General features: G+C 43.1%; 1 protein-coding gene across 1 annotated transcript in view; it reads left to right on the forward strand.

The window, feature by feature from the left end:
- Positions 1–24,929, forward strand: part of LOC126455786 (synaptotagmin-15-like) — a 139,770-nt gene that overhangs the window by 67,193 nt on the left and 47,648 nt on the right. The window contains exons 4-5 of the mRNA XM_050091547.1: positions 2,148–2,361; positions 12,863–12,956. Of these exons, the coding sequence (XP_049947504.1) occupies positions 2,148–2,361; positions 12,863–12,956 (308 nt within the window). The remainder of the gene's footprint in view (positions 1–2,147; positions 2,362–12,862; positions 12,957–24,929) is intronic.

A 24,929-nucleotide genomic window follows, 5' to 3' on the forward strand; every position in this document is an offset into this window, starting at 1 on the left:
GTTGTACGATCAAGTACGCATGCGAGACAATTCATTGTTTACACTAACAGCTAGAATAATAGAATAACAATCCAAAAGAGGATTATCATAATAATAATAATAATAATAATAATAATAATGCCACCCAACACCTTATCGCTCACTTGTCCATGAACCCCGCCGCAGAACACTCAAACCAAAACTCATTCTCTCTTATACACACACACACACATAAAGAGAAAGAGAGAGAGAGAGAGAGAGAAACACACACAGCCGCGTGGGATTAGCCGAGCGGTCTCGGGCGCTGCAGTCATGGACTGTGCGGCTGGTCCCGGCGGAGGTTCGAGTCCTCCCTCGGGCATGGGTGTGTGTGTTTGTCCTTAGGATAATTTAGGTTAAGTAGTGTGTAAGGTTAGGGACTGATGACCTCAGCAGTTAAGTCCCATAAGATTAAAAAAATAAATAAAAACAAACACACATACACACAGACACAAACATCATGAATAGACGTTAGTTTTCAACATGTACTTCAGTATGCTGGCAACATATATATAAACAAACCAAACAGAACGAACACATAATGAACTCATAATATTTACGTCTTAAAAAGCACAGTATTGGAACTAATGCCTATAAACAGTGGCAAAAGAATAATAATGCACCACAAAGACGAGGGAGAAACACGGTGCATAGTGTGGAAGAGAAACTTCAGAATACAAAATTGGGCGTATGTTTCAGAAGTGAAGAGGTAGTGCGTCCTTAAGACCAGATGAGTGGAAACTCAGACGCCAACAGACTGTAAGTAATTACTTGTTTATTTAGAAAAAGCGACGTGGACTGTTTGATAATCTAAAAATAACAAAGCTGTATCGTTCTAGATCCCATTGAAGGCGCCTTAGAGTAAGAAAAAGGCGAAACGCGTCAGGGAAAAATAAATTAAGCTGCAGCAAGGAAAGGCGCTTTTATTTACAAAACAAATATTTCTGTACTTGGTGCGGAGGACAGCTTCGCAAACAGACTTGACATCCTATCGACGACTGCCGACTATGGCGCACAATCTGTAACTTGAGCTTACGGTCTGTATAGTTCGTATAAGATCTTAAGTTTTGGGTTATGCCAAAGTTATTCGTTTATCTATTAACATCAACGTTTGCTGGCATTGTGAAATTACTGAAAAATGGTGTTTATGACCCTGGAGTGCTTCTAATGTCTGAGTGGCAAAAGACAACTACTGTTAATAAATATATCTTAACAATAGTTGCTTGATTCACATCAGAATAGATGTACTTTCCATACGTATCTCTTTGTTGACGTCACGAGCGATTTTTGAATCGGCACCTCATCCCACCGTCTCTGAAAGCGCCTGATGGCCAACCGCCTCTGCTAGCCAGTGTGGTAATCTACAGCTCGCTCCTTACTCCATTCATACTGCGTTGCTGATACATTTACTTCAGGTATTCGAATATCAAAACTGGACTTAAGTAAAATGTACTCTTATCTGCAAATAAGTGTTACTTTACATGGGTCTGATTTCCAGAGTATCAGCTGCGCCACCTGTGGATATTTTTTATGGAGTTTTAAATCGTGAATCGGCATCTACTTTCGCTTCTGCTATGGACTGGGCACTGTTGGCCTGTCACTGTACCGCAGTGTATTGAGCCTCGAAGGAGACCATTTCTTCCTGGAAGACCGTCTATGTCGCGTTTGGTTCTTCTTTATGAGACATAACCTACATTCTCTTCTCAGATTGATACCGTCTGGCTGCCATTGACTCACTACTGTACCGGGAAACCGTGGGTCTGCACAAGAACCAATCCTTCCTAGAGGATCATCTGAACCTCGTGTAGATTTTCTTTATGGTGCATTGGGACATATCTTCTAGATTCGCTTCTCAGGCTGCTATGGAGAGGCCACCACTGGCCTGTCGTGGCACCGCAGTGAGCTGGGCTGGACGAGGACGCGTCCTTCCAACGCAACCACCTGTGACACGCTTAGCTCTTCTTTACAGTGATTTTGACAGAACATGTCTCATGAATTTTCTTCTCAGGTTGCAACAGCCTGGGTGCAGCTGGATAGGGCATGTCCTTCACAGAGGACCATGTGGACCAGGTGCGGGTCTTCTTCATGTAGTGTCAGAACATGACTCCTCATCTGGAATCCTTTCGCAGGCTGCTACGGCCTCGGCGCTATCGACCCTTCGCTGTACCGCGGCGCGCTGGGCCTGGACGAGAACATGTCCTTCCCAGAGGACCACCTGGGCCGCGTGTGGTTCTCGGTGCGCTACGAACCCGCCACGGAGAAACTGCTCGTGTCGCTGCTCAAGGCGAGAAACCTGCCTTCCAGGACCGTCGCCACCGTCAACGCCTGCGACCCCTTCGTCAGGTAATATACTTAAATAACGAGGGCTAACACTCTAACCAACAGCAAAAAATTAACACTTTTAGAGTAATATTATTTATTAGCCGTCAAATATTTATATAGATAGAAAAGCCACAAAATCCAAAAAGGGTCAGCGATATTGAGATCTGGCGACTGAGATGGCCAGGTGAGATGGGACACTTCGTCCTCGTGCTCACAAAACCAGTCCTGGGGGATGCGAGCTGTGGGAACAGAGCCAGCCGCCGCGGTCGTGCGGTTCTAGGTGCTACAGTCTGGAGCCGGGCGACCGCTACGGTCGCAGGTTCGAATCCTGCCTCGGGCATGGGTGTGTGTGATGTCCTTAGATTAGTTGGGTTTAATTAGTTCTAAGTTCTAGGCGACTGATAACCTCAGAAGTTAAGTCGCATAGTGCTCAGAGCCATTTGAACCATTTTGTGGGAACAGAGGGCCTGTCAGCTTGGAAGACCGAATCATCACTGGGTAACAAAAGTTGTACCATGGGGTGGACTCGATCAGAGCAAAAGAAACTAAGTGTGGTAGGTCCGCTGTTGTTTTATATCTACATAAACGATCTTTTGGATAGGTGGACAGCAATGTGCGGCTGTTTGCTGATGATGTTGTGGCGTACGGGAAGGTGTCGTCGTTGAGTGACTGTAGGAGGATACAAGATGACTTGGACAGGATTTGTGATTGGTGTAAAAAATCACAGATAACTCTAAATGTAGACAAATGTAAGTTAATGCAGATGAATAGGAAAAAGAATCCCGTAATGTTTGAATACTCCATTAGTAGTGTAGCGCTTGACACAGTCACGTCGATTAAATATTTGGGCGTAACATTGCAGAGCGATATGAAGTGGGACAAGCATGTAATGGCAGTTGTGGGGAAGGCGGATAGTCGTCTTCGGTTCATTGGTAGAATTTTGGCAAGATATGGTTCATCTGTAAAGGAGACCGCTTATAAAACACTAATACGACGTATTCTTGAGTACTACTCGAGCGTTTGGGATCCCTATCAGGTCAAATTGAGGGGGGACATAGAAGCAATTCAGAGGCGGGCTGCTAGAATTGTTACTGGTAGGTTTGATCATCAAGCGAGTGTTACGGAAATGCTTCAGGAACTCGGGTGGGAGTCTCTGGAGGAAAGGAGGCGTTCTTTTCGTGAATCGGTACTGAGGAAATTTAGAGAACCAGCATTTGACGCTGACTGCAGTACAATTTTACTGCCGCCAACTTATATTTCGCGAAAAAGACCACAAAGATAAGATAAGAGATATTAGGGCTCGTACAGAGGCATATAGGCAGTCATTTTCCCCTCGTTCTGTTTGGCAGTGGAACAGGGAGAGCAGATGCTAGTTGCGGTGGATTGCGGAGTATGTATGTAGATGAAGATGTAAGCTGAAGGAACTGGTATGAGGTGTTCCAGAAAATCAGTGTCAGTCACTTATAATAACGTCAGCAAGTTCAGAGATACCATACGACACAGGCCACAGTACGACAAATACCCAGTGGAAGTATGGGCGGCTGGGCAAATTATATGGACACACCGGAAACACAGTACACTTCCATGCCAAATACGGTGTAGGAAACCCGTCGGATTTCAAAACAGATTCCACTCGTCTCGGAATATAGGTCCTCCATGGTTTTGAAAGGACTCTTATACCACTCTCGCTGCAATATAGGGGCAAATTCAGGTAACGATGATGGATGTGGCTAGCTGTCACACACAGGCTCAGTAACGTAAAGATCTGGTAACTGATGACCAGGGGAGATGCGATAATTAATGCTTGTGCTCACAATACTACTATTGGACGATTCGAGCAGCGTGGAAAAGTGGCCTGTCTTCTCGGAACGAAGCATGAACATTAGGGAACAAACACTGTACCATGGGATGGACCCTATCAACCAAAATTGTTACGTAATCCAGTAACGGCCGGCCGTTGTGGCCGAGCGGTTCTAGACGCTACAGTCCAGAACCGCGCGGCCGCTGCGGTCGCAGGTTCGAATCCTGCCTCGGGCATGGATGTGTGTAATGTCCTTAGGTTAGTTACGTTTAAGTCTAGGGGTAGCGTCTTTGATTCATAAACAAAACGTCTTCGGTCCCGGGTTCGATCGCCGCCACTGCCTAAATTTTGATAAATAATCAGCATTGGCGGCCGAAGACTTCCAACGGCCTTGTCAAAGAGGGCGGAGGAGCGGGTAGAGGTTCAGGGCACTCTCTTGTCTTAGGGGTGGGAAATTGCCCCTAAAGGCGGAAGAATCAGCAATGATCAACGACATGAGGATGCAGAAGGCAATGGAAACCACTGCGTTAAAGATACGTAACGTGTATCCACAGGACAAGCGGCCTGTAATTGAAGAAGTGTCATGATGATCTCTCCATTGGCAAAAGATTCCGGAATAGTCCCCCATTCGGATCTCCGGGAGGGGACTGCCAAGGGGGAGGTTACCATGAGAAAAATATTGAATAATCAACGAAAGGATAACGTTCTACGAGTCGGGGCGTGGAATGTCAGAAGCTTGAACGTGGTAGGGAAACTAGAAAATCTGAAAAGGGAAATGCAAAGGCTCAATCTAGATATAGTAGGGGTCAGTGAAGTGAAGTGGAAGGAAGACAAGGATTTCTGGTCAGATGAAAATCGGGTAATATCAACAGCAGCAGAAAATGGTATAACAGGTGTAGGATTCGTTATGAATAGGAAGGTAGGGCAGAGGGTGTGTTACTGTGAACAGTTCAGTGACCGGGTTGTTCTAATCAGAATCGACAGCAGACCAACACCGACAACGATAGTTCAGGTATACATGCCGACGTCGCAAGCTGAAGATGAACAGATAGAGAAAGTGTATGAGGATATTGAAAGGGTAATGCAGTATGTAAAGGGGGACGAAAATCTAATAGTCATGGGCGACTGGAATGCAGTTGTAGGGGAAGGAGTAGAAGAAAAGGTTACAGGAGAATATGGGCTTGGGACAAGGAATGAAAGAGGAGAAAGACTAATTGAGTTCTGTAACAAGTTTCAGCTAGTAATAGCGAATACCCTGTTCAAGAATCACAAGAGGAGGAGGTATACTTGGAAAAGGCCGGGAGATATGGGAAGATTTCAATTAGATTACATCATGGTCAGACAGAGATTCCGAAATCAGATACTGGATTGTAAGGCGTACCCAGGAGACTCAGATCACAATATGGTAGTGATGAAGAGTAGGCTGAAGTTCAAGACATTAATCAGGAAGAATCAATACGCAAAGAAGTGGGATACGGAAGTACTAAGGAATGACGAGATACGTTTGAAGTTCTCTAACGCTATAGATACAGCTATAAGGAATAGCACAGTAGGCAGTACAGTTGAAGAGGAATGGACATCTCTAAAAAGGGCCATCACAGAAGTTTGGAAGGAAAACATAGGAACAAAGAAGGTAGCTGCGAAGAAAGTACAAACATGTTCCGGGAAAATCACGAATACAGAAATACAAGTCGCTGAGGAATGAAATAAATAGGAAGTGCAGGGAAGCTAAGACGAAATGGCTGCAGGAAAAATGTGAAGACATCGAAAAAGATATGATTGTCGGAAGGACAGACTCAGCATACAGGAAAGTCAAAACAGCCTTTGGTGACATTAAAAGCGACGGTGGTAAAATTAAGAGTGCAACGGGAATTCCACTGTTAAATGTAGAGGAGAGAGCAGATAGGTGGAAAGAATACATTGAAAGCCTCTATGAGGGTGAAGATTTGTCTGATGTGATAGAAGAAGAAACAGAAGTCCATTTAGAAGAGATAGGGGATCCAGTATTAGAATCGGAATTTAAAAGAGCATTGGAGGACTTACGGTCAAATAAGGCAGAAGGGATAGATAACATTCCATCAGAATTTCTAAAATCATTGGGGGAAGTGCCAACAAAACGACTATTCACGTTGGTGTGTAGAATATATGAATCTGGCGACATACCATCTGACTTTCGGAAAAGCATCATCTACACCATTCCGAAGACGGCAAGAGCTGACAAGTGCTAGAATTATCGCACAATCAGCTTAACAGCTCATGCATCGAAGCTGCTTACAAGAATAATATACACAAGAACGCAAAAGAAAATTGAGAATGCGCTAGGTGACGATCAGTTTGGCTTTAGGAAAAGTAAAGGGACGAGAGAGGCAATTCTGACGTTACGGCTAATAATGGAAGCAAGGCTAAAGAAAAATCAAGGCACTTTCATAGGATTTGTCGACCTGGAAAAAGCGTTCGACAATATAAAATGGTGCAAGCTGTTCGAGATTCTGAAAAAAGTAGGGGTAAGCTATAGGGAGAGACGGGTCATATACAATATGTACAACAACCAAGAGGGAATAATAAGAGCGGACGATCAAGAACGAAGTGCTCGTATTAAGAAGGGTGTAAGACAAGGCGGTAGCCTTTCGCCCCTACTCTTCAATCTGTACATCGAGGAAGCAATGATGGAAATAAAAGAAAGGTTCAGGAGTGGAATTAAAATACAAGGTGAAAGGATATCAATGATACGATTCGCTGATGACATTGCTACCCTGAGTGAAAGTGAAGAAGAATTAAATGATCTGCTGAACGGAATGAACAGTCTAATAAGTACACAGTATGGTTTGAGAGTAAATCGGAGAAAGGCGAAGGTAATGAGAAGTAGTAGAAATGAGAACAGCGAGAAACATAACATCAGGATTGATGGTCACGAAGTCAATGAAGTTAACGAATTCTCCTATCTAGGCAGTAAAATAACCAATGACGGACGGAGCAAGGATGACATCAAAAGCGGACTCGCTATGGCAAAAAAGGCATTTCTGGCCAAGAGAAGTCTACCAATATCAAATACCGGCCTTAATTTGAGGAAGAAATTTCTGAGGATGTACGTCTGGAGTACAGCATTGTATGGTAGTGAAACATGGACTGTGGGAAAACCGGAACAGAAGAGAATCGAAGCATTTGAGATGTGGTGCTATAGACGAATGTTGAAAATTAGGTGGACTGATAAGGTAAGGAATGAGGAGGTTCTACGCAGAATCGGAGAGGAAAGGAATATGTGGAAAACACTGATAAGGAGAAGGGACAGGATGATAGGACATCTGCTAAGACATGAGGGAATGACTTCCATGGTACTAGAGGGAGCTGTAGAGGGCAAAAACTGTATAGGAAGACAGAGATTGGAATACGTCAAGCAAATAATTGAGGACGTAGCTTGCAAGCGCTACTCTGAGATGAAGAGGTTAGTACAGGAAAGGAATTCGTGGCGGGCCGCATCAAACCAGTCAGTAGATTGATGACCAAAAAAAAAAAAAAAAAAGCCTGGGCATCGAGTCAACCTGAGCTTGGATGGCGTGTACTTGTACAGGTGCCCATGCAGCTTCAACACGATACCACAGTTCATCACGAGTAGGCGTATTGTGACGAGCCAGTTGCTCGGTCACCATTGACCAGACGTTTTCAATTGGTGAGAGATCTGGAGAATGTGCTGGCCAGGGCGGGAGTCGAACATTTTCTGTATCCAGAAAGGTCCGTACTCGACCTGCAACATTCGGTCGTGCACTATCCTGCTGAAATGTAGGGTTTTTCAGGGATCGAATGAAGGGTAGAGCCACGGGCCGTAACACATCTGAAATGTAACGTCCACTGTTCAAAGTGCCGTCAAGGCGAACAAGAGGTGACCGAGACATGTGACCAATGGCACCCCATACCATCACGCCGGGTGATACGCCAGTATGGTGACGACGAATACACGCTTCAAAAAAATGGTTCAAATGGCTCTGAGCACTATGGGACTCAACTGCTGTGGTCATAAGTCCCCTAGAACTTAGAACTACTTAAACCTAACTAACCTAAGGACAGCACACAACACCCAGCCATCACGAGGCAGAGAAAATCCCTGACCCCGCCGGGAATCGAACCCGGGAACCCGGGCGTGGGAAGCGAGAACGCTACCGCACGACCACGAGTTGCGGGCAATACACGCTTCCAATGTGCGTTCACCGCGATGTCGACAAACACGGATGCGACCATCATGGTGCTGTAAAAACAACCTGGATTCATCCGAAAACATGACGTTTTGCCATTTGTGCACCCAGGTTCGTCGTAGAGTACACCATCGCAGGCGTTCCTGTCTGTGATGCAGCGTCAAGGGTAACCTGAGCCATGGTCTCCGAGCTGATAGTCGAAGCTGCTGCAAATGTCGTCGAACTGCTCGTGCAGATGGTTATTGTCTTACAAACGTCCCCATCTGTTGACTCTGTGATAGAGACGTGGCTGCACGATCCGTTACAGACATGCGTATAAGATGCCTGCCATCTCGACTGCTAGTGATACGAGGCCGTTGGGATCCAGCACGGCGTTCCGTATTATCCTCCTGAACCCACCGATTCCATATTCTGCTAAGAGTCATTGGATCTCGACCAACGCGAGCAGCAATGTCGCGATACGATAAACCGCAATCGCGATAGGCTACAATTCGACCTTTATCAAAATCGGAAACGTGATGGTACGCATTTCTCCTCCTTTCACGAGGCGTCAACGTTTCACCAGGCAACGCAGGTCAACTACTGTTTGTGTATGAGAAATCGGTTGGAAACTTTCCTCATGTCAGCACGTTGTAGGTGTCGCCACCGGTGCCAACCTTGTGTTAATGCTCTGAAAAGCTAATTATTTGCATATCACAGCTCCATAGTCCTCGTTTAATGAGTTCGGCGTCACGTTTCCCTTTTACGGGCATTTATATCACTGATGAGCGGCTTTGGAAATTCCAGTTCGCCATGCGATTCCCTGGTTCTGGAGCTCCCACCGTGTTGTTTTGGTGCTGACAGAGATCGAGAGTACGACATTGACTTCTGCATTGACGTTTGGAGCTGTCGTCCTCATGTTTTTCGTTACAGTACTCTTGAATGACCTTCCACCACGATAACTTCAAATGGCTCCAAGCACTATGCGACTTAACATCTAAGGTCATCAGTCCCCTAGACTTAGAACTTCTTAAACCTAACTAACCTAGGGAGATCATTCACATCAATGCCCGAGGCAGGATTCGAACCTGTGACCGTAGCAGACGCGTGGTTCCGGACTTTAGCACCTAGAACCGCTCGGCCGCGGCGGACGGCCCACAATAACTCAACATACACTTTCCTCCACGTTGTGACTAAACAAATGATATTCTTTCGTTTTCCCTTTATGTGGTATAAATCATCCATAAGGTGCCTGTTGAAACAAAGAGCCCTTCCGCTCCCTTGGTTACGGAAGCACCAACCATATGAGCGCCAATATTTTGTCCGCCTTCCATTTCATTCAGCTCCTCCATAATGCACTCACAACTACATAGGACTATGCTCTGACCGCGACTGGCATTTGAAACTTACTGAAGACCTAATACAGGTGCCGTTCTGAGGTCAAATGCAACAGCGCAACCTGCAGGCTTTGCTGGTATCTGCGTTTATGTTCAACCATGCGCTTCTCAAGGTCTTTCCATATTTTTGTCCAACCACTGCGCACTAAAATGGCTCTGAGCACTATGGGACTCAACTTCTGAGGTCATTAGTCCCCTAGAACTTAGAACTAGTTAAACCTAACTAACCTAAGGACATGACACACATCCATGCCCGAGGCAGGATTCGAACCTGCGACCGTAGCGGTCTCGCGGTTCCAGACTGCAGCGCCTAGAACCGCACGGCCACTTCGGCCGGCCCACTGCGCACTAAAAATCGTCTGTCGAAGAGTATATGGTCATAACACTGTTTTCCAGGTCGTGTTAATCTGATCTTTCGAAATCGAAGCTGCTGTCTCGGATATTGTCATCAAGCGAAATGGAAATTGTTTATTAGGGTAAAAACAGATAATATCTTACATACTTCAGATACTCCATGAGGAAAGGGAACGTGTAGGGGTATCGTCATAGAAACTGGAGGATTGTAGCACGTTTTAATTTCATTGTGTATACCTTAACTAGTAACATAAATTTTAAGGCTGTCTTGAAACAGAGAAATCATAATACGCAACATTTTAAGGAAATTATAGTAACATTTTCATTGGTGGTTATTGTCGGTCTAATATGCACTCAATCTCTTTTGGAACCTGATACTATGAAGCCTATCACTAACCAGTTTTTGAGCCACACCAGGCTTATCATCAGATGAAGGTGTCACAGAAACACTATTTTCTGGACCACGTGCAGTTGGACGCAGACAAATTCGTGTCGTGGGCACCACCATGAACTGAAAGTAGGAGTACAGCAGTCCGACGCGGCATGAAACCCACAAGTCGTTGGAAGTCCCCTGAAGAATAATTGAGCCATGCTGCGTGTATAACCGTCAACAGTCGCGGATGTGTTTCCTGTGCACGATTTTGTGCACAAACTGCCCTGTCGATTATGTCTCACGTCTCGAATATTCCAGAATCTTCTACAAACCAATCGCGAACAATTGTGGTCCGATCACACGGCGCATTCCCATCCATAGAAATTCCGTCGTTCTTTGGGTACATCTAGTCCATGGATGGCTACAAGTGATCTCCAAGTAGCCGACCATAGCATTTCCAGCCAATGATCGGTGCAGATGGACCAGGGGACCCAATTTAATCCATATAAACACAGCCCACACCATTATAGAGCCACCACCAGCTTGCACAGTACCTTGTTGACAATTTGGGTCCACCGTTTCGTAGGGTCCGCTCCACACTCGAACCGTACCATCAGCTCTTGCCAGCTGATTTTCGGACTAATGATTTTCCTGTCGTCTAGGGCCCAATCTACATGGTCACGAGTCCAGGAGAGTCGTTGTGCTTTTAGTAAAAGTACTCGCGTCAGACGTCTGCTACCGCAGCCCATTAATGCCAGATTTCGCCGCACTGCACTAACGAATACGTTCGTCGTACGTCCCACATTGATTTCTGCGGTTATTTCGCGCAGTGTTGCTTGTCTCTTAGCACTGACAAATCTATGCTAACCCCGCTGTTATCGGTCGTTAAGTGAAGGGCGTCTACAACTGCGTTACCTGTGGGGAGAGATAATGCCTGAAATTTGGTATTCTCGGCACACTCTTGACACTATGGATCTCGGAATATTGAATTCCTTAACGATTTCAGAAATAGAATGTCCCATGCATGTAGCTCCAACTACGATTCCGAGTTCAAAGTCTGTTAATTCTCGTCGTGCGGCCATAATGACATCGTAAACCTTTTCACATGAATCACCTGAGTTCAAATGGCAGCTCCGACCTTGTGTACGCCATATTATTGCCATCTGCATATCTGCATATCACTATTCCATGGCTTTCATCACCTCAGTGTATGAATACTGAAACATAAATACCATGTCTGTCCATAACGCTCCCGTGGTGTACCTGCTTGCACCGACGCAGTCGAATTGTGGTCCTCTTCTCTCGTCTTCTCATCGTACACAGCAGTATAAGGCGTGGCTTCTTGCTCCGGCGAGAGGACCCTCCAACGTCTAATGCTTGTGACGTGCAGATCACGGTGCGCCACATTTCAGTAGATTGTGTTTATATTCAGACCAGAGATCAGCAGCTCATTTCCCCACAGATTTGCCCTCTAATTCAACAGACAATCAAATGAATGTGGTACGACTTCTAACGTTTCGCGAAATGTCCGAGTTGTTCCCTAAAATTTTCGGGAAAAGTTTTTAATGTGTTATCAGAGTGGCTGGATCATCTCTGTTTTGGTAAATGATCAGCCAATTACAGTTGCTTGTGTTGTTATTTTAGCTTTTCTCTTGTATTATTTGTGTTTTTATTACAATTTCTAGAGCATTTCACCAATTTTACGTTATCTTAAGAGATGCGAGAATGTGGAGAATGTGTGTAGTTGTGCGAATGGACGTGAGTGAGACTGAAATTCTATGGGACTCACTCCTTATTTTACGTTACTTTTAGCCATTTTAACCCTACTCTTCCCTATTAATTTTCGTATGAGCGCTGACAACTTCGACACTGGACACGCGTAAGTCGCGAACACACACAAATATTTCTGTAACTTACACTTAAATTTCTGCAGGCATTATAATTATATGCGTATGGTGCAGAAAACAGTGTTGCACCAACACTTTCACCAGATGATGAGCCTGCTAAAACTATTTTAAGGTACAATCGTCAAATTCACAATGCGTTTGGTTGCATATTACAACTACAAAAACCGCCAATTTAAATTACATTTTCTGTTCGTCATTTACAATGTATCTAATGAACAACAAAATTAGCTCAATAACTCGTTCTATCTAACTAAACAGCAGACAACTTCTAATTTTTAAAGAGTACGACGAAATTTAAACTTATATACCATATATTATTGGCTTCAGTAACCAAATTTTGAGGTGATAATGCTTACTTGTTACACTTTCTAATTATTTTAAGGCCTGCAGTCTTTTCTAGAATTATTCATCAATATTTCATCAGCTTGTATTCCTAAAAAAAGAAAATTTCCTGTCTCTTGAAAAGATAGCTCGTAGTGGTCGTAACTGGTACATTTTCAGCGTTCTCGTCCTCCTTTTTGTAGACTGCATTTGCTGCCTGACGAGCGGCGATGTCTGCAGTCCAAGCAGAAGAAAAAGACCTGCAACCCATACTTCGACGAGACGTTTGTCTTTCAGGTAAGTCAAAGGCTCGAAACCTCAGTTAAGCGATCTACTCAAATAATCTTCAGCATTCTTCTATGGAACATCATTCTTGCATGCTTCTGAACATGGCTGCGCTTCAGGAACTGTGCGTGCAAGAGGTTCAGTAGACAGGAAGTAACAGGCAGCCATTTAAAATACAAGTTTAATAAGCCTTGACCACGGTTTCGACAGTTTTAAAACCAACGTTTTGAGAAAGTACTGAATGTAGAATCACATTACCTCCATCCAATGCGGGAGTCGTTGACTCTGTCAAGTGCATATGCGTGTCGTCCACTTAATCACCATTTAAAATACATGATTTAAAAGTAGTAGCTCTCTAATTTAGAGTCTTGTCATAACACTTATTAAAATATCACACTTTTACATTGGATTCAACAACGCGCAGTGTGTTACTTGAGAGATTTGTATGTATATGACACTAAAAATAAAACGTGACATCGGATCCCACAGGGCGTAAGTATGCCACGTAGAGAACTAGTGACATGCGCCGACTAGCTGAAGAGTAGAAGCACTTTTTATCAGTATTTTCCGTGTATTCCTTTCCTCTACGGTACTGTGCAGAACCTCTCCATTCCTTATCTTCTCAGTCCGCCTGATTTTCAACATTCGTCTGTAGCACAACATCTCAAATGCTTCGATTCTCTTCTTTTCCGGTTTTCCCACAATCCATGTTTCACTACCATAAAATACTGCGCTCCAAACGGATATTCTCAGAAATTTATTGCTCAAACTAAGACGTATGTTTGATCCTAGTAGACTTCTCTTAGCCGGGAATGCTGTTTTTGCCAATACCAGCCTGCTTTTGATGTCCTCCTTGCTCCATCCGACATGGGTTGTTTTGCAGCATAGGTTGCAGAATTCCTTACCTACTTCTACTTCCTGTCCATCAACGCTGGCGTCGAGTTCCTTGTTTTTCTCATTTCTGCTGCTTCTCATTACCTTCCTCTTTCTTCTATTTACTCTCAGTCCATACTCTGTTCTCATGAAATCGTTCATTCCATTCAACAGATACTGTAACTCTTCTGATCTGTCACTAAGGATGGCAATGTCATCAGAAAAGTATCATCATTGATATCCTTTCACCTTGACTTTTAACTGCACTCTTGAGCCTTTTCTTTATTTCCATCATTGCTTCTTCGATGATTGAACATTAGGGCGAAAGACTACATCCCTGTATTACACCATTTTTAATCCGAGCACTTCCTTCCTGCTCTTATTATACTCGCTTGGCTCCTGTACATGTTGTGTATTACCCGTCTCCCATGATAACGTATTCCTATTTTCCTCAGAATTTCGAAAATCTCGCACTGTTTCACATTGTCGAACGCTTCTTACAGGATGACAAATACTACGAATATGTCCTGATTTTTCTTTAGTCTTGCTTCCACTATCAGCTGCAACGTCAAAACTGCCTCCCTGGTGTCTTTATCTTGCCTAAACCCAAACTGATCTTGGTCTAATACATTCTTAATTTTATTTTCCCGTCTTCTGTACATTATTCTTGTCAACGATTTGGATTCATGAGCTGTTGAGCTGACTGCGCGATAATTCTCGCACTTGTCAGCCGTTGCAGTCTTCGGAATGGTGTGGATGATATTTTTCCAGAACTCCGATAGTGTATTGCGAGACTCATACATTCTGCACACCAACATGAATAATTGATTTTTCTTTACTTCGCCAAATCATTTTATAAATTCTGATGGAATGTTATCTATTTCATCTGCCTTATTTGATTTTAAGTCATCCAGAGCCTTTTCTTAAATTCTGATTCTAATACTTGATCCACCATCTCTTCTCTGTCGACTCCAGTTTCTTCTTCTATCGCGTCACCAGACAAGTCTACCTCCTCGTAGAGCACTTCAGTTTACTCGTTCCACCTATCCGATCTCTCCTCTTCATTTAACAATGCAATTCTGTTTGAACGTTTAATGTTGCCATCCTTGATTTTAATTTCAACGAAGATTATTTTGACTTATCTATATGCTGAGTGAGTCCTTCCGACAATTATTTTTTTCCGACTTCTTCAAATTTTTCATGCATCCATTTCGCCTTAGATTCCCTGCACTTTCTTTTTTTCTCATTCTAACTGACTTATAATTCTGTATTCCTGAATTTCTCGTCTTTTTCACTACTTTATTTCTTCAATCAACTGAAGTATTTCTTCTGTTATCCATGGTTTCTTGGCAGTTACATTCCTTGTGCCTATGTTTTCCTTTCCAACGTCTATGATAGCCCTTTTCATAGATGTCCATCCCTCTTCAACTGAAACGCCTACTGAATGATTTCTTACCCCGTTATCTATAGCCTAAGAGTAAGCGTATCTCTTCATTACTTAGTAGGTCCCTAGGCCAGTATCTGATTTCTGAATCTCTGCCTGACCATGATGTAAACTAACTGACATCTTCCCGTATCTCCCTGCTTCTTCCGAATACACCTCCTCCTTTCGTGATTCTTGAACAGATTATCCACTGTTACTAGCTGAAATTTATTGCAGAACCCAATTACTCTTTCCTTTCTCTCATTCTTAGTATAAAGCCCATACTCTTACGTAACCATTTCCTCTGCTCATTGCCCTACAACCGCATTCCAGTCCCCCATCAGTATTAGATTTCCATCTCCCTTAACGTACTGTATTACCCATTCAACATCCTCATGTACTTTCTCTATGTCTTCATCCTCTGTTTACGACTTCGGCATGTATACTTGTATTATTGTTGTCCATGTTGCTTCTCACTTAAGTAGCTCCTCAGTTGGCATCACGAGGCTGAGAGCACGCCATTAGAGTCCCCCCACCAAAGAAAATGTCTGCGCAGTACCGGGAATCGAACCCGGATCCTCCACATAGCAGCCAGACACGCTCACCACTGCGCTACTGATGCAGACAAACTGTGTTTGGTTAGATTTAAGTCACTGCTTAGTACTACTACTTGCCATTTCCCTTACTGTTCCATTCGTAAATAGATCGAGGGAAAGCCCTAATTTCTCGTATTTCATCTTCATGGTGTTAACGTGCAATGCATGTTGGCGGCAGTAAAATCGTTCGTCAGTCACCTTCAAATACCGGTTCTCTAAATTTTCTCAATAGTTTTTCTCGAAAAGAGCGTCGCCTTCCCTCCAGGGATTCCCATTTGAGTTTCCAAATCTTTTCCGAACCACCTAGGTGTCGTTCGAACTTACTGGTAGCAAATATAGCAGTCCACCTATGAATTGCTTCGATGTCTTCCTTCAATCCCACGTGGTACGGATCCCAAACACTTGAGCAGTTCTGAAGAATAGGTCGCACCAGCGTCCTACATGTGGTCTCCTTTCCTAAAATTCCCCCAATTAACCGAAATTGACCATTCCTCTAGTCTACCACAGTTATCGCATGCATCTCTTATCCCTTCACAACATTACGCACAGATATTTACACGAACTGACTGTGTCAAGCAGGACACTAGTAATATCATATCCGAACATTGCAGGTTTGATCTTCCTACTCATCCGCATTAACTTACATTTTTCCATATTCAGGGCTATTGACATTCATCACCCCAACTGTAAATTTTATCTAGGTCGTCTTGTATCTTCCTATAGTCACTCTGCTCCCACACTTTATCGTCATCAGCAAACAACCTCAGATTGCTACCCACCCTGCCCACCAAATCATTTATGTATGTGCTAAAGAAAAGCGGTCCTATCATACTTCCCTGGGGCGCTACTGAAGATGCCCTCGTCTCTGATGAACTCCCGCCGTCGAGGACAATCTACTGTGTTCTATTATTTAAGTTGTCTTCTATCCACTCACATATCTGTTAACTTACTCCATATGCTCGTATCTTCGTTAACAGCCTCCAATGGGGAGGGGGTCAGATGCTTTCTCGAAATCTAGTAATGTGGAATCTGGCTGTTGACATACATCCATAGTTCTCAGTATATCATTTGACAACTATGCTGATTCATGGACATAAGCTTCTCAGTCTCAAGGAAGTTTATTGTATTCTAACTGAGAATATGTTCAAGGATTCTGCAGCAAACAGAATTTTGGGGTATCGATCTTTAATTTTTTAACTTGGGTATTTGTGCTGGGAGAGACGATAAATGCAAGCTAGGTAAGGGGCCAATGCCGTAGATTGGATTCCATCCGGGCCTGGTGATTTATTTGATTTCAGATCTTTCAGTTGTCTCTCTACGCCAGGTATGTTTTTACTGTCGTCCATACGGAAGTCTGTCTGATGGTCAAATGAAAGTATAATTAAATGTTTCTCTGACATTTAAGTCTCTTTATTATCTACGATAATGATCGAAGCAGAAGGAATAGATTAAGCCACGGCCAGGTGGTGTAATGGTTAGAATTTCTGCCTACCAAGCAAAATACCTGGGTTCGAGTCCCAGCAGTAGCACAAATTTTAATTCATTTCTTCTGCTTCGATCATTATCGTAAATAAATGACGGTATGTTCGTATGATTCTCCTGTGTGAAAGACTTCTTGAACGTGAAATTTAAAACGTTTGCTTTCGTTTTGCTACCTTCAACTGCCACATCAAACAGGTCAACAAGAGAGCTTTAGATCCGCTTGGCGATTTTACATACGAGCAGAATTTTCTCGGGTTCTCTGGCAGATGTTTTGCTAAGGAGTGACAGTGGTAGTTAGTGTCTGCTTTGCGCACAGATCTTTTGACAGACGCATGGATCTCTACTAACCTTCGATTTTCGCCATTTATGCGCCCTTTTTGAATGGGAGTGTGGCAGCCTCTGCTTCTACAGCATCCGCTCGGTGGACAAAACAAGCAAGATGTAAAAAGCAGACTAGCACGGATAGGATGAAAGATAGGCCTTGAGGAAGAAATACCTGCGATTTTCCTTATGGAGAACACAATAGTATGAAAGTGAATGTGGGCTGTAGCAAAAAGAGGAAAAGAAGAGGATCAAAGGGTATGAGATCTGTGTCACCGAAGGTCGCTGAAAATGAATGGATCGCCAAGATGAGAAATCTCCGCACAATCTATGAGCAAAGGAAGATACGGGCACGCACTGACTACAAGGAGGAACGGGATGGTAGGACGCGTTTATAGCATCAAAGAATACCCTCCATGGTAATAGACGGAACTTGTAGAGAAGGCGATAAGACAGAGATTGGAATATGTCCAGCAAGTAATTGAGAACGTCGGCACAGGAGAGGAAGTTGTGGCGAGTTACACCAATCCAGTCAGAAGATCCTTTTTGCTAAAAGTCCTTTTTGCTGTTGCTGGTCTGCTTTTTATGTCTTTTTTTGCTCCGTCCGTCATGGATTACTTTGCTGCCTAGATAGCAGAATTCCTCAACTTCCTCTATTTCGTGATCTACAGACTTTTTGTTAAGTTTCTCGCTGTTCTCATTTGTGCTACTTCTCATTACTTTTGTCTATCTTCGATTTACTTTCAATTCATATTCCGTTCTCATTAGACATCTCATTCCATTCAAAAGGTCCTGTAATACTTCTTCACTTCCCCTGAGGATAGCAATGTCATCAGCGAATCTTAACATTGACATTATTTAGCTTGTATTTTAAACCCAGTCTTGAACCTTTCTTTTATTTCCATTATTGCTTATTCGACGTATAGATTGAATAGCATGGGTGAAAGGCTACCTCCCTGTCTTACACCTTTTTAAAAAGGGGGAAACTGGTGTACAGTTAATCACCGATCTCGTAGTGCGACCATGGGCAAAAACAGTGACAAGTAACCTGAATCACTATGTAGTCCAGATGGCGTTGTTAACAACAGATTTAAATTCGACTTAGCTCGAGTTGTGATCCTGTTGTGGACTGGCAAGACAGCCAATCCACAATGACGGGTAGCCGAAAGGCACGCGTTTAAGCTCACGCAGGATGGCGTGAGGTCTGGAACAGGTCAGGGATATGAGACTAGCAAAAATAGTACGTATCTGTTGGAATACTTAACTTCAATCCATAATTGGTGAACATCGGTCTGACGGTACATGCATCACAAGATAAATAGCAGTTGATAATGGCGCCTTGCTCGGTCGTAGCTAATGACGTAGCTGAAGGCTATGCTAACTATCGTCTCGGCAAATGAGAGGGTAATTTGTCAGTGAACCATCGCTAGCAAAGTCGGCTGTACAACTGGGGCGAGTACTAGGAAGTCTCTCTAGACCTGCCGTGTGGCGGCGCTCGGTCTGCAATCACTGACAGTGGCGACACGCGGGTCCGACATATACCAACGGACCGCGGTCGATTTAAAGGCTACCACCTAGCAAGTGTGGTGTCTGGCGGTGACACCACAGATCCGATTTAGTATTTAACTTCACGCTCCATCAGAATGTGAGCACTAAACGGCTGCTCGGATCACGGTGTGTAACGAAAATTCACGATCCTCCCCTGGACGCAATGTCCAGAGTACTTTATGGAGGGACGGTAAGACATTAATCCCGGCGCCCGATAAAGAGTGTGGGCCGATACCCCAATCTGCGGGGTAGGGAAAGCGCGGGCGGCTGAATAGAGCAAAGGTCCAGAAATGTTCCAGAAAGCTCTGCGCGGAATTCTACAGGGCCAATCAAAGTATTTCATTTAGAAAACGGCTGGAAGTTTCGCTTGTGCAGTTGTGCAATGCACCCGACAGCCAGCCATAAAGAAAGGAAACGAACTCGGCCGCGGCTTGCAGAGAAAGAAAGAAAGGAACTGTCTCTAATTTGAAGCAGTGTCACCATTTCTCATCTCATGCAAATGACAACAGTAGGATTTCGTGTATGAAAATAAATGAGGAGTTTAATAACTAAACGGAAAATAAAATGAAATATCCAACAGAAAACCATCCTCCAGGAATCTAGATGTGATAGGCAAATATATACGTAACAGAAATATCGAATAAAACCTTAGAAAGTTAGGGGAGAATAAAAATTTTGGAGGTGGTACGAAAATAACTTACCCTTTTCAGACTGACACTAATCTTCTGCTAAAGGCGCGTACACATTTGGCCAACGAAGGCCAACAAACGACAGTCAACCGCTTCGTTGGCCAAAATGTGCTTACTGGGTAAAAATCGGAACCAACGAGGCGGTTGGTGTTGGTTGCTGTTCGCTCTACTGGCGGTAACATCAAAGCGTTGGCGGTTGTTTAGCGATGAGATCCCTCTGCTAGGGTGGAAGCCGCGTCGAATGTTCGTTGGTTCAGTAGCGATTTGTTGTGTCCCCAGAATGGGCGCTTAAGTTATCCAGGTCAGCAAAAGTCGCACTTACTATGCTTCATTGGCCGGTTTCTCTCTATAATTTAACAAGATCATCGTCAATAGCTCTCGAAATTGCAGTGTAAAGTACGCTAGTTGGCTTTTAAAGAGCAAAGCCGATCAATAAAACATACTGAGTGCGACTAGATGCTGTTCTGAAGAACTGAATTACAACAGTCGCTGTTTCCCTTGCAGGCAATGACGGCTCTCACTTAGGATGTGTATTTGTTGTGTTTGAAAATACTGAAGTATGAGGTGAAATATGAAGAGAGAGTTAAAACTGATAGTTTTGTCGTGAACGGGAATGTTTATGAATCTCTACAAACTGCAATTATAAAAACAGTCTTCAAAGACTAAACCCTTCGATAGAAATAACTCACCTACTAGAAAGTGATGTGCACGATGTGAAAAAAGGAGTCTTTACTGATATCTGTTCGCGGTGAACGACAGAAAGAAAAAACAAAACTGGAAGTGATTTATTTTTCTTCTGCAGGTACAGCTCTCCTGAAAGTTGTTACCTTTAGATATTTTATGCTGTACACAATTCGATGAGAATTTGAAATCTATAGCTTTCACTTGGAAAAAATTATGAAGTAGCCCATTTTCCGACTCGTCTTTAAGGTAGGCATTAATTTTGTTTGCCTACTTTTTAAAAAAGAGCGGTTGTCCACCAGCATCGTTACGTCTTCTCTTTCTGATGTTCAGGTTCTTACAGTAAAGTAAATGCTGCACATGTGACGACCGCTAACGAAAGTATGTGAAAGACACGTTACACGATAGCACTTTACTGAGATCTTCTACTCGTATTAATCCACTTAACTACAACATTATTTTCACAAATAGCTCTCTGACAATCACTGTTCCTTATAGAGGACATGAATTCTGCTGATAATTAAATTTTTTGGCCTACCTGTGCGCACGGAAAGCTCGTCTGCTCTGCAACCTGACACTGTTAAGAGAATGATGAGACTGTCAAAAATCAAATCACATTTACCGTACTAGTGTGCAATGCAGGACGGTATCTTATCGTATTTCATAAAATGCCTCTGCAGCACACAACTGGCGAAGTGCAACGTAAATTTACGAACACAAAAATGGCTCTGAGCACTATGGGACTCAACTTCTGAGGTCATTAGTCCCCTAGACCTTAGAACTAGTTAAACCTAACTAACCTAAGGACATCACACACATCCATTCCCGAGGCAGGATTCGAACCTGCGACCGTAGCGGTCTCGCGGTTCAAGACTGCAGCGCATAGAACCGCACGGCCACTTCGGCCGGCTACAAAAATAAAGGTAAAGACTGAACAGTGAGGAACTAAACTTAACGACGGATAAATGAGAAGAAAAACTTCAAGTACAACTATGCTTCATTAACAACAATACACCCTTTCGTAAAGTTTTTACGAATAGACAAGTTAGCAATAGTCTGGATAATTTTTCTGCGTACAATTACTTTCCTTGACACTTATTTCAATTATAAGACAAATCCATGAGCTGCACTATAAAACTTCTTGCAGTAAACGTTAGCCACACACAATGTTCTAACAATGAGAAGCTGCTACACTATTCTGGTGGCTTCACTGTACAGTAAATAGGCGAATTTGTTTAGTTACACGTGATACCTTAGAAAACTTCCCTTCTCACACTCTTGCGTTCATACCAGCTCGTCTGCACAAAATTATTCTTCAGAATATATTAATACAAAATCATTTTCAAATAACGTTACCTCCACTACATGGTAGGCCAGCTTCCATTCTTCTCAAAGCAAACACATAGCCAGACTATCTAACATACATCTACTGGTACTCTGACAAAGTAAAACTAACCTCTCTGGCCAAGATCTGAGGTCTCAGAAAAGAACTTAGGCAGAACAGAGCCCATATTGATACTACGGAGGATGAGTGCATTTATCAAATTCGCAGCTTCAGTCACATTTATGGTCAAAACCACCTTAAAATTGCCGTGACAAATAAAGTATCCGCCTTTCACCTTATAACAGTAGCATGGGTTGCACAACATCGGCAAGAAATCAGAGCCAACTGCGTTTCCACATGGCCAAATCCTCTGGCCGCAAGCTCTTCGTTTGGTGTGGAAATCAAGTTTCGGCCGAATCCAGTCTCCGTCGTTCGTTGGCGTTCGTTGGCCTAGTCTTCATGTGTCTTATGATGGAATCGTATGTTTTCTTTATTTTTTTTATTTTTTTTTAATTTGCTGCCTCCAGTCCCAAATTTTCTTTATTTATTGCCCGTACGAAGCACTTCAGGGCATAATTCTTAGTATGAAGCGCTTTCGTGTACCATGGGATCACATGCACAATGTTTGCAATAGGCGAATTTGTTTAGTTACACATGTTAGGCACTGGAGAATTTCTTTATAACCTTTATGTACAATTATTACACCTCTGACTTGAATTACGTTTCGCGTGTTTTACGCTATCAATTTCTGTCTTACGTATGTAGCCAGGAGCTATATTGATATATTTAGTATATAGAGAAATCAAACGACTTAGACGAAAATAAATATTTTAATACCTGATTCGAATGCTTAATTATCGTCACTTTTGAGAAGAATTCCACGTATGTGGGTTATAGTTTTTTGTTCTAGCGTCATGCTGTTTTCTGTGAAGTTCTCACTAGTTCTAACGGGAGATAGAACTGTCTTGTTTCCTGACATACTGCGTCAGGATTTTTCTTTATCGGAAAAGAGGACCCCTAAGATGAAAATGGAATGTATAACTACACAGAGTAAGCCGCCACTTGCTCTCACTTTGCGGTGGCCACCCGTCGTTGTGTCAGGTCCTTACAGAGGAATTCTAAACGAAAAAAAGATTAGCTTAATTGGAGTTGAAATACATGCGTAGCCCATAAGCCTACTCTAGTTATTGTTTAACACCTAATTGTACTATGGACAGGCAAATGTATTGTCGATACATTGAGAAACATTCAGTGCGGTGGTAAGATGTATTCTAATTACGTCGTCTGCCTGATGTTCCAGAAGACAGTGAAGATCTTGGAAATGCGATGCAAACATCTGGTACATACGATACTTGCGAACAAGGAATGTTAGAAGTGGATACGTAGTTAAAACACGATATTCCGGATGTTGCATTACTTGGGAATCAGTAATGTACTTGAAAATATGCTTATAACCCAAAACCTAGATTGTGCAGTAACATTAATAAAATTTGTGAATCTGAGCAATAAAACAGTGTTTGTTTGGGTAATTTAATTACTCCGATTAATAATACTGCACATTGAACATGCACTGGACATGACTTACGATCAACACAAATTCTTTGAAATTATATTTCGATGACAAAAAAATGTGATTTTCTGCAATAAGTGGTATAAGCCGAACTTACAGTGTTCGGAGTGACCGCTGTAAAGCATAGATAGCCTCTCTTTGACGATTGTATACCTCTTTGGTCCCAACTGTATACTTAATGTGGGAAGACGTAAGTATTTATAAGATACTTGCTAATAATCTACAGTTATTTAGGTACTTAGTGAAGCGGCAGACGGTATCTGAACATTGAAAGATGAACAAGCTCACAATACGATATTCAGACCTCCTTGGAAATAACCAGTTATTTCCGCACTGAATACCAATATTTCTACCTTTCTTGCAATAAATTTTCGTGTGTGAAACAGTATTTATTCTGATCTACATGCAACTAACCGTCAACCTGTTAGAGACAAAAAATCTCAGTACTTTGCCGAAGTTCGGTGAACTGACCGCCCTCTTTTCGATTGACGAAGCTGTTACTGTCGACTAGAATCGGAAATCTATTGACTTACTTATGACAGAGTCCTAAAATGTTATTTTTGTGTTTCGTGATTTCTATCTACTGGCAGCTTGTTAATGACTTTGTATGGTACTAAACAGGTCCCCATTCTGCGTCCCTATAATTCCGCTCATACCTGACTTGCGTTTTAGGTCTGCATTTTACTGTTCCTGGGCAAAAATGTTCAAAAATGGTTCAAATGGCTCTCAGCACTATGGGACCTAACTTCTGAGGTCATCAGTCCCCTAGAACTTAGAACTACTTAAACCTAATTAACCTAAGGACATCACACACATCCATGCCGGGGGCAGGATTCAAACTTGCGACTGTAGCGGTCGCACGGTTCCAGTCTGTAGCGCCTAGAACCGCTCGGCCACACCGGCCGGCACAATAATGTTATTATGAAGCATATTCATTGGGCTGTAACACTCCAAGTCTTTTCTGGGGCTACTATACAGTGTAATATAAGGTCACGATCAGCAAAAATAATTTTACTCACCACGTTCATAATACACTGGAGAGCCAAACAAACTAGTACACCTGCCTAATTTCGTGGAGCGCCCCACGAGCACTCAGAAGTCCTGCAGCACGACGTGGCATCGACTCGACTAATGTCTAGAGTAGTTCTGGAGGAAACTGATATCCTGCAGAGCTGTCCATAAATCCTTAAGAGTGCGATAGGGTGGAGAGCTCTTCTGAGGAGCACATTGCAAGGCATCCCAGATATGCTCAGTCATATACACGTCTGGGGAATTTGGTGAACAGCGGAAGTTTTTAAATTCAGAAGAGTGGAGCCGCTCTGTAGCAATTCTGGGCGTGTGGGGTGTCGCATTGTCCTGCTGGAATTGCTCAAATCCGTCGGAATGCACAATGGACATGAATAGATGCAGGTGATCAGATAGGATGCTTAAGTACATGTCACCCGTCAGAGTCGTATTTACATGTACCAGGGGTCTCA

The sequence above is a fragment of the Schistocerca serialis genome, chromosome 2, assembly GCF_023864345.2.
Source record: "Schistocerca serialis cubense isolate TAMUIC-IGC-003099 chromosome 2, iqSchSeri2.2, whole genome shotgun sequence".
NCBI classification, from domain to species: Eukaryota; Metazoa; Arthropoda; class Insecta; order Orthoptera; family Acrididae; genus Schistocerca; species Schistocerca serialis.